At 59.6% G+C, this 10819-nt stretch overlaps 1 protein-coding gene across 1 annotated transcript; it reads right to left on the reverse strand.

The window, feature by feature from the left end:
• Positions 1–3609: 3609 nt before the first annotated feature.
• TSPAN1 (tetraspanin 1) lies at positions 3610–8555 on the reverse strand. Its single transcript, XM_065673447.1, has 8 exons — positions 8516–8555; positions 8327–8391; positions 6916–7122; positions 6467–6541; positions 5662–5760; positions 5142–5279; positions 4608–4691; positions 3610–4335 (listed from the first exon to the last, which is right to left on the reverse strand). Exons 1-8 carry the CDS (start codon positions 8553–8555, stop codon positions 4282–4284), a joined length of 762 nt encoding a protein of 253 aa, XP_065529519.1. The 3' UTR covers positions 3610–4281.
• Positions 8556–10819: the final 2264 nt, after the last annotated feature.

Genomic DNA, 10819 nt, shown 5'->3' on the forward strand with positions numbered 1-10819 from the left:
CTGCCTGCTGCTATCCAAGAGCCCTTCCGACACCTCCGATAACCCGATAAATAACCGGGACACGGAGCTGCCCAGAAACATCCTTGGGGCTGGGTGGGCACCCAGGGTGGTTTATCTCAGGGAGGAGGAGGAGAAGGGAAGCCAGGGAGGAAGGCGGTGCTGGGGAAAGGGTGCAGTGCCTCCCTTCTTCCCCCAGGCCAGCCCATGCCCTTCGAGGATGTCCTCTCCTGCCGGATCCAGGAACGTCACGGCCAGGCTGTTATGGTGGCTGGGGGAAAATCCCACCCAGCGGGCACTCCTTGGGCAGCTCGTGATGAATGAGTTGGCTTCTGCTTCCCATTCACTCCCTTTATCAGCACAAACCCAAAGAGCTGTGATTCCTCCTCCCTCTCGTGATAACCTTGTCGCCCCAACCAACACCAATTCCCAGGAGGGAGAGGGCAGCTCCTGTCCTAAATCACAATGCTCGCCCATTGTGCCCCAGAACAGGCAATGCTGGTGGCAAACACACCCTGTAAATCCCCCGGGGGCTTTGGCTGGTGCATGGCACCCATCGTGGCAGAGCAATGGGGGCACAGGCACCCCATGGGGCTGCTGGGGGCAGAAAGGCAGCTCTGCATGTATCTGCCTTCCCTGTAGAGCTCCAGCTCCTCATTTTCCCCACCCTGTGCCCATGGGGATGCTGCCCTGCAAGAAGCTGATGGGGGATCCGGATCCACCCGGCCTCCAGCACACACACCAGTCCCTTCCTTATTGCTTCCGAGGGAACAGCTTGTCCTTGAGCCATCCCACTCTCCAAGCAGGTGGGAATTCTCCACATGGGCTCCTAAAGAGGCTGTTTCCAGTAGAGAGGTGTTCCAAGGCTGCTGCAGGGTGGGCAGTGTGGTGGCATTGGGCTGGTCCTCATCACATGTGGATTCGTGGGGCCGCAGCAGATGGGATGAGGCTGGAGATGCCACCCTGTTCCAGTGGCTCTGGGGTCTGCATGCACCCATTTCCCTACACAAAACAAATCCCAGCTCACAAGGGCCAGCGCTGAGCCAACCCTAAGAGTGACCCCACCTCTGCTCCCAGCCACCCCACACACAACCGGGTCTCTCCACCCCATCCTCATCACCTCCTCAGCCAAGATAGGGGCAAACCCTACCCAAGAGAAGGGCTCAGCCACCCTTCCCTTCACCCCCACCAGCTCTCCCCATTCCAAAGGCCAGGCTGGTTGTCACCCTCACAGGGGGCTATTGCCCGTGGTGGAATGGGGCAAGGCACAACCCATGGACTGGGGTGCACAAGGGGGTGCATGGAAGGAGACAGCAGCAGCCCAGGCTCTGGCAGGAGGCAGGGTGCTGCTCGCTTGCCTGCAGCCCCATACAGGGAGCCTTTACCCCCCTGCTGTCCCCAACCCTGTGTTATGGGTGAAAAAGAGTAACCCCCCATCCCAGCACACACACCCTGCCATGCGGGGCGCTTCAAGCCCAAGGACAACTTCCGGGGGGGCAATAAGGAAGCTTGAGTTTGCTACCATGTGCCCCGGGGAACTGTTTGGCTTTGGGCTCCAGTGGCGCAATGATCAGCTTTTTGGGGTGCCAGTCTGGGGGATCAGGCAATCTAAGGGTTATAAGGGGCAGAGGTGCCTGGTGGCATCCACCTGGGGTGGTGGGCTGGGGTGCATCCTGGGGCTGGTGCGGGACCAGCTGCGATGGGGGTCCTCTGTGGATCCCGACAGCTCTGGAAGTGCTCGAGCAGTGGGAAGAGGAGGGAAGTGGCACATTGGAAGCACGGGGGAGGCTGCACCATCTAGGCTTACCCCCCAGTGCCCCACTGCTGCCCTTTGGGCTGCCAGGAGAGCTGGGAGGCAGGAAGGGTGATGGGGAGGAATTGCATCCGGGAGGAGAAACTGGTCCTTCAGGTTTCCCTAGCAGGTGGAGGGGAGGAACCAAGCTTGTGGTTGCAGCCAGTGCCACAGAAACGGCCTGCCCTGAGCGGGGAAACCCCACGGCCGGGAAGAGGTGTGAAGCCCGGAGCCGGGAATCACCCCGATCCCACTGCACCCTGCTGGGGTGATGGCACAGGGTGGTTGCCAGGACCCCGCTTGGCAAGGCAGCCCCATACAGGAGCAGAGAGGGATGAGGCCAGGCCAGAGGTGCCCAGCGGTGCATGGCTCGGTGACAACCAGCTCCTGGCCACCAAACCAGGAAAGGCTTTGGGCAGCACCGGGCTCCTGCGTACCCAGAGAGGGAAAGGAGGATTAAAGGGCTTGACATCACCCATGAGGTCACTGTTATGGTCGGAACCGGGTTCTTCACGTGTCCAGCGAGGAGGAAGAGGAAGAGAAAGCCGTTTTATAGCAGTTTCCCCACGCACCTCGCCATGGGGCAGGGCCAGAACCCATGTCCCCAGGGCTGAGTCACCCCGGGGTGGGGAGCAGGCGCCCACGCCTGTCCTGCTGCCACCCCACTGCCCCGGAATGGGCGCTGGATGGTGCCACCGACGTGCTGGACCCTGAAGAACCACAGCCGTGCCCCGGTGCAGCCCCGTACCCAGTGCAGGAGCTGATAAGGGGGTGCTGGAGCAAGGCAGTGCATGGGGAAAATGTTTGCACACTGGGCTCCTGCCCCACAGCCTATCGCCTCGTCCTTAACTGCCACCGCCCCACAGCGCTCTGCCCCACAGCAGGGAGGTGGGGAACCTCATGGCAGAAAGGGGGTGAAGCAGAGCTGCCACCCCAAACCACCTCGTGCTTGAAATGAGCAAGACCCCGGAAAGGGACCCTTCATCAGGGGCTGTAGTGACAGGACAAGGGATAACTGGTTAAAACTTAAACAGGGGAAGTTTAGATTGGAGATAAGGAGGAAGTTCTTTACCGTTAGGGTGGCACTAAATAGCACTGGAATGGGCTGCCCAGGGAGGTTGTGAATGCTCCATCCCTGGCAGTGTTCAAGGCCAGGTTGGACAGAGCCTTGCGTGACATGGTTTAGTGTGAGGTGTCCCTGCCCGTGGCAGGGGGGTTGGAACTGGATGAGCCTTAAGGTCTTTTCCAACCCAAACTGTTCTGTGATTCTATGAAATGGGGAAACTGAGGCACAAGGGGATGCTCAAGGTGTGGTGATGCCAAAGGCAACGAGGGAGTGATGCTGGGGAAGAGGGTGGCTGGAAACCCACCCATCACCCCCCATAGAAGGACGTGGGTGCATTACAGTGGGACAATGCTGGAGGATGGAGACGCTCGGGGATGGAGTTGGCGGGTTCGGGGGGTACCACCCCATTTGGTGCTCCTGGGGACACGGACACCAGGCCAAACCCCCCATACCCAGCCCTGCCTTTCAAGCCCGGCTGTTGCCCAGCCCCTAAAGCCACGTTGCTGAGCAAGCAGCGGCTGTTGCGGAGGGCAGGGCTGTTTTGCAAGGCTCGCGGTAGCCCCCGCCACTCCCGGCTGTTGTGCAAACACGGGGCTGCTGGTTTCCAAGCACCGGCGCAGGTGAGGAGGCTGCGGGCAGCGCCGTGCTGCCTGCATGGGGCTCCTGGGGATGGGGAAGGCAAAGCAGCCCCGCACCCCGCGGTGCTGCCCAGGCACAGGCCGCTCATTGAAGCAGCACTAGGTTCGGCTCCAGGTTTTATCCAAGATGAACAATTTAATTGGTTTTCTTTACAGCACGGAGAGGGCTCAGCCATGATGGGACAGGGGGGCAGCCCCGGCCACCGCAGGGACAAGGACCAACAGGGCTGTCTTCATGCCAGGGCAGGGGCACAGAGCAGCCAGTGCCTCATTTAGGTGACAGCGTTGGTCAGGGCTGGCAGAAAACGTGCGTAGGAGTAGATACATCCCCATAGGAAGTGTAGTTACCACCTACAATGATTCAATGGAGCGATGAGGGGGGCACGGAGCAGCCCCCACGTAGGGACACAGTGGGGACAGCATGGGAAAGGCACAGCACCTGCCTGCAAGGGTTTATCAAGGCATCGCTGCGCCACTGCCAGATCAGCAGCCCTGATCAGCCCCTGTGCTGCTTTATCTCCCTCCAGCATCAGCTAAACAGACCAAGCAGCTTCCCCCCCTTCAAAACCCGCCCCAAATCGCTATGTACAGACTCAGTGTCCCATAACAGTACAAAAATATACACAAACTCTACAGATCCCAGCTCAGTAGATCAAAACACAGCTACAAAATCACAGTGCACAAGACAGCATCAGGCCCAGGGAGCGATGGGGTCCCCCGGAGAGCACGGCACACCACGGGAGCACCCCGGCACGATGGGGGGGCAGATCATCTCCTGCTTTGTGGGGTCATTTCTGGTCCAGATGGCAGTACAGGTACATGGCAACCACCATGGCTGCAATCTGGGGTGGCAAGAAGAAAGTCGGCACCCATAAGTGTGCGTTGTCTCATCCCTCCACCCAGCACAGGCTTGGGTCGCAGCCTGTAGCATCCATCCCCAGCACGCTCAAGGAGGAGGAGCTGGGTGTACCAATGGAAGGAGGCTCAGTAGCCACCATGGGACGGATGGTGGGCCATGGGGCTGCACCAGCCCCTTGTCACCCAGGCTGGTCCCTGCGTCACCACTCACCCAGTGGTACGAGGCGAAGGAGCGCAATGATGCTCAGGCACTCACCTCCAAGGCAGCGATGCCAGCAGCCACGCCACCCACCACACCTGCATGGGTCCTGATTTCCTCCAAGATCTGATTGAAACAACCCTGCAGGAGGCAAACACACAGGTGAGGGTGAGCAAGAGGTGGTGATCCCCCAGCTGCTGGGGCACAGCAGCCCCAGGAAGGGAGGTACAGTTCTCCAGTATGGAGATGGAGATGGTCTCAGGGGGCAACTCAGCCACTTCCCAGGCCAAACCACAGTACTGGGGGCAGAAAGGAGGGGAACAGGCAGGGAAATCACACAGAAAACCAGAGTGGTGCCTGGATTCATGCTCAGCTCCAGGCATGCCGCCCTGCCACAGAGCTCCCCTTAGGACCCGAGCAATGGCAGCATCTTTGCTTGCCTCCACCAGGCATCCCCCTGGACTTAAGGCCCATGGGACCACTATGTCCCAAGCTGGGGCTGGAGCTACATGGGAGGTCTCCTGCCCCATGCCAAAGCACACCCCTAAACCAAGTTCTGCCAGAAGAGAAGAGCTGTTGATGCACCCATACCGTGACATTGCTTTCTGCAGCTGCCGTGTAGGTGCAGGGCTGTGTGCCATTACAGCAGGGCTCGGGGTAGGTTCCGTGGTCCTTATACCAGACGGAGTCGTTGAAGTCTGTGTAGTTATTCAGGCCACAGCAATGGACCTAAGAGGGAGAGAGAGGAAAGGATGGGGAGAGCATCCCGCAGGTCTCCCTCTTGGTGTCCAGGTCTGGACACCGCTGCCCCATGGAGGGGGTTACCCAGCTCAACCCTGGTGTTCAATTCCCTTCCTGGGACAAGGATTTTACCCATACTCAAGCATACACAGCTCTCCCCCCAGCCATGGGACCACTGGATCCCAAGCGGGTAGGTGCCAGGCACCTGGGAAGCTGATGGGAGGGGACAGCTCAGCACATGCAGGATCATGATGATGTCCCCATTCCCATCCCGGAATGGGGATTGCCCATCCCAAAGCCCAGGTTTGCACCACTGAACCATGCTGGGAGCGTTCTGGCTCAGAGATGGGGGCCCCAGGGCTCAGCACACCTCTGTCATGGTGACATTCCAAATGTGTGTGAAGCTCTTATCCACCCCGTACTTATCCTTCAGGAGAGGGGTCACCACAGCCGTCAGCAGTGTCCCTGCCTGGAAGGAGAGGCAGAGAGACACCATCAGAGAAGGTTCTGGTGAGCATCACAGAGATAAGATCCCCCATACTGGTCTCAAGCTACTGGGAGAAGACCAACCAGGCCCAGCATGGCCAGGAGCACGTCACACCACATCCCTCCGGCTTGAGGGTAGCTTGGCCCCTTCCCCACTAACCAGTACTTAATGGCCACTTACGACCAGTGAGTCATCTGATAAGCAGCACAACTGAGGGAGCCAGGAATGGTGTTTGCTCTGCAGTTGACTTCTCCAGTGCCTAATGAGGCAGTCACCTTTCTCCCCAGGTGGTTTCTCAGGTGCTTAATAAGGGGGTGAGTTTGCGCATGAAGCATTAGGGATTTCCTCTCCTATGTGGCTCCTACCATCAGAGGTGGAGAGGTGTCAAGGCTGGTACTAGCTTAAGGCATTTGAAAGAAAGAAGAGGGCAGAACTTGGACCGTAACGCTCATTTCTTCAGGGCAATGGGAATCCCTGTTCACTCCATCCTCACCCCAGCCAGGCCGCCCCACCTTGCCCACATGGCTGGTGCCAACAGGGTCCAGCATCCCTTCCTCCAGCAGCAGAGCCCACCTCTCAGCTTCCCCCTCCCGTGGGCAGCAGCACCAGCCCCAGCGCCTCCTGTTTTCCCAAGGGGTAGGAATGGGTCCCAGGTTAGCCCAATGCAAGCCTCAGATATGGTACTCACAACACCCGTGTAGACCAGAGCCACCACGGCCGCAGCAACTTCAGCAATGAAGATGATCAGCACCACTGCGAAGAACTGGAATACAGCAAGGGGAGGGAGGTCAGGGCAATACAGGCTTCCCGAGGCCACAGGACACCACCTCAGGGCTCAGTCCCTGTCTCATTGCCTTCAGCTCTGCCGCAGGGCATGGGCAGCACAACCTTGGGATCCTCCAGCCCTCCCCATGGGGCTGATCTCTCTGGATATGCTCCAAAGGAGACCTCTGCTCAGCACCAGCTTCTGCTTCCTGGGCAGACTTTAGGTCCAGCACTGCCTTTCCAAGGGCCACCCAGCCTTCTGCCACATGGGAACATCCATGGAGCACATCTCCACGGAACAATCTGTCCCTCAGATCTCCCCCACCAGAGGCCAAGCTCAAGTGAGGCTTGTGAGACAAGTCAGGTCCATACCATCATCAGGAGGCATTTGCTCTCCTTCTGTGCTCCGTAGCACCCAAGGAAGCCAATCACCAGCAGGATGGCACCGATGACGATGAGGAAGTAGCTCACATTCACAACCTGCAGGATGCTGGAGGAGATTGCCCCAAATATATCCAGGAACGACTGTCCATCCACTGTGACCCAGATGCCAACTCCTAGCAGGGTCCCACCACTGAGCTGGGAGGAGGAAGACAATGTCAGCTCCCAGGCGGGCAGAGATGTGTGATGGGGGGAAAGCCCTGGCACAGCTGCTTCTCCCCTTTGCAAGTTCTTGCTGTACCAAATCAATACTTTATGGCCACTGAAGGCAGCTCAGGGTGTCCGGATGGGGCAGTACCCTCAAACACACCCCATCACCAGCACATTCCCAGCTGTGGTGTCACAGTTCCCCTTACTCAAGGCAGCCAAGCCAGCCGTGTCACCGGCCAGCCCCTGCCCCCAGAGGGACCCACATGTCCAGCTCACATTGGCCACCATTACACTGCCACAGATTCCATCCAGGGAAGACACCCACTTACACAGGGAAGCGGCGGATCGAGCGAGCCCCAGAGGCTCGCATGCTCCTGGCAAGGTCAGCTCAGGGCTGCTTCCAGCCTGCCCCAGCCCTGCCCTCCACCCGCTCCACCTTCCCCAAGCCCTGGGAGGAGCATTAAGGCAGCAGTGTCCCACCAGGGTGAGCCTGGAGGCTCTGCAGCCCCCCTTTCCCGCAGCTTTATCCCACCACAGCCCCTTCCTGTTGGCTCCATCGCTCTTGAGTAGCCAGGGTAGTTCTTAGAGCCCCACCACCTTTTAGCCCTGGGCGGGAGCAGAGGCTGTATATGCCCCCAATATCCCAACACTGGAAAGGAGTTCGGATACTGGGAGACCCCCAGCATTGCAGGTCACTGTAACACACACGGGCTGCTCCCCTACAGGCAGGGACCCAGCAAACCCCCCTGCTCTGGGGCACGCTGCACCCCTCACCAGAGCTTCAGCACAAGGAAGGACATGGGTCGCTGATGCAGCAGCCACCATCCCCTGAGCCCAGCGTGGTCCCCTGGGCTTTGGCCAGCACTGGACACACCAATGTAGCAAGACCCCTGCAAGCCCAATGGCTTTAGTCCTCAGCTTGGTGCCAGAGCCCAGACCTCGCACGCCACCGGGGTCCCAGGAGCACAGGTCCCGCAGGGACCTATATCCCCTCCTCAGTCCCCCACAGATGGGGACATGGAGGGGCAGGAGACCCCACAGGGGACGGCTTCCCCAGCCCCATGCCCGGCTCAGGGTGTTCCCCAGGACCCATTCCCTCGGTCCCCAGCCTTTCATCCCAGTTTTACGAGGGGCAGGAAGCCTCCAGGGTCGAGTTCCCCCGGGGCAGAAGCATCATCTGGGGCGCACTTACGAATATGGCCAGGTTGAAGAGGATCATCATGACCTTGATAAAGGTGAAGCACCCCATCTTTGCACCTGCGGAGAGCAGAGACGTGATCAGAGGGGATCCCCAACCACAGTCCCCCTCCGGGCCAGTCCCCCGAGGGGCAGAGGAGGGGGAACCCAGGGGCGCACTCCCCAGTGGCCGAGCCGAGCTTACCTGAACGCAGACCGGTCCTAGCGCCCCGTCCCGACCGCATTGACGCCTTTTAAGCGGGCACGGCCCCGGGGCCGCCTCCGCCGCTGGATCCCCCCCGCCCCGTCCAGCCCGGCCCCGACGGGGCCACCCCCTGGAGGGAGGGAGGGAGAAGGAGGGGGGATGAAGCCACTCGTGTCCCTGGGTACCTGGTGCCTGCTGCCCTCTGCCGCCGGAGCGGCCCGACCCGGGGCGTGCAGCTAGTGAGGCTGGATGCTGCTCCGCGCCCATCACCGCGGCCTCTCGGCGGTGGGGTTGGGGATATGATCTTCCCGTCCCAGTGCTGCTGTGAGCTGACAACACTCGAGGACAAGTACCCCTCCCTGCGTCTTCGCTGAGACCCAACCTGGCAGCCCCGTGACCCTTGGGATGGGGCTGTAGCCCCCTTCCAGTGCCTGAGGGGGATGCAAGAAAGCTGGAGAGGGACTTTATACAAGGGCACGTATTGGAATGACAAAAGGGAATGGCTTTAAACTGAAAGAGGGGAGATTTAGACTGGATATTAGGAAGAAATTCTTTACTATGAGGGTGCTGAGGCGCTGGCACAGGTCACCCAGAGGAGCTGTGGCTGCCCCATCCCTGGCAGTGCTCAAGGCCAGGTTGGACACAGGGGCTTGGAGCAAGCTGCTCCAGTGGAAGGTGCCCCTGCCCGTGGCAGGGGGTTGGAACTGGGTGAGCTTTAAGGTCCCTTCCAACCCGAACCATTCTGCGATCCTATGACTTTGGTGGGCAATTGTACCTATCTGGGGGAGGAGAAGGGGATCTTCCCCCCATGGCAGATGCTGCAGCCATGGTGGGGGTACCACCCCACTGCCCTCCTGCACAGGCACTCAGCAGCAGTGCTGGGCACTGGGCTTGGGGTTTTCTGGCCATGGGCAGCCCCATGGGTTGGCCCCTCTCTGCCATCCCTTCCTGCAGGACCACGACTGTGTCACCCCATCTTTCCGGGGTGATGCTGTGCGTGCATTGCTGGCCCCACAGCTTGGGACTACTAGGGCAGGGACCTCCAAAACTTCAATCTCCAGCCCCCTGGGCAAAACCAGGAGCAGGCAGAGGAGGGCGCAGAGCCAGTTTGCAAAGGAAAACCCGAAGTTGTACGGGCCATCACTAACTGTTGCGCAGGGAGGCAGGTTTTCGCTGGCAGGGACACAGCAGGATGACAGCAGGAGAGGACAGTGACAGCCGTAACAGATGCAGCGCTGGAGCAGGTCAGCAGAGACCTGCCATTGCCTAAGGGCTGCCAAAAGTGATCCTCTTTGGAAAGACACTTTGAAACAGGGCTGGTTAAACAGGGCTGCAACAGAGAGCCAAGCAGGGATGCTGCATCCCCAGGCCTGACCGTGGCAGTGGTTCTTGCTCATCCAATGTGTCTTTGCGCAGGAGCTCCTGTTGGACCCCTCCCCAGCACCCACAGTGTGTCCCTTCAGCTTGTCATCAAACCAAGGAGTGATGCAGGAGGGTGGGGAGCCCTCATCCTGCAACAGCAGCCAGCAAATGCAGGGCCTGAATGCTCAGCACGCTCCACCCTGCACCCAGTTCCCCTGAAACCCCACAGCGAATTCCCTGCCTGGCCATAATGATACATTTCAGCAGGATGAAGTCAGCCCCATTGGGCTCCAGCCAAAGCCCAGTGGTATCTGGGGAAGCCTTCAACCCTCCCAGGCACCCTGAGTGTTAGTGCAACTTGTGCTGGAGCCGGCAGCTTTAACCCTTTCCCCCTCAGCCCTTCCCTGCAGTAGTTGTGCATCCTCTGTTGCCATGAAGCTGCTCAGAGTGAGGGGCTCAGCCTTTATTCCTCTCCCAAAAGGGGCTGTTACCCTTCCGTGCAAAACAAGACCCCCATCATATTGACCCTCTCCCAGAAATTGCCCCATCCCAGCCGGCACACGATCCCCCACCTCAAAAATGTTTTGAGGCAAATACCTAAGTAGTAACCTTCATTCCCAGTCATTCCCAGACACAAGGAAGCTCAAAGGATCAGCTGCGGGCTGCTCCACTCACCTCTTCAGCACTCAGCACTGCAGCCTGGGGTTTGGTCACTCCCCAGCATCACCCATCTGAGCCCCATTAGGGAGCCAGGGCTGGATTTTCTGGCTCTTCGGGAAGGCTTGGCCTGACCACAGCAGGACGAGCCTGGTGACATTCCCATGTCCCTCCTGCCTGGCAGGGCCCTGCCACCTCCCCATTGCTCCCATCCCTGCATGCAGCCTGGCTGGACCCTCAGCATCCCCCTTACTGGAGCACAGGGATGCTTTTCACCAGGACAGG

The sequence above is a fragment of the Lathamus discolor genome, chromosome 3 (assembly GCF_037157495.1).
Source record: "Lathamus discolor isolate bLatDis1 chromosome 3, bLatDis1.hap1, whole genome shotgun sequence".
Lineage (NCBI taxonomy): Eukaryota > Metazoa > Chordata > Aves > Psittaciformes > Psittacidae > Lathamus > Lathamus discolor.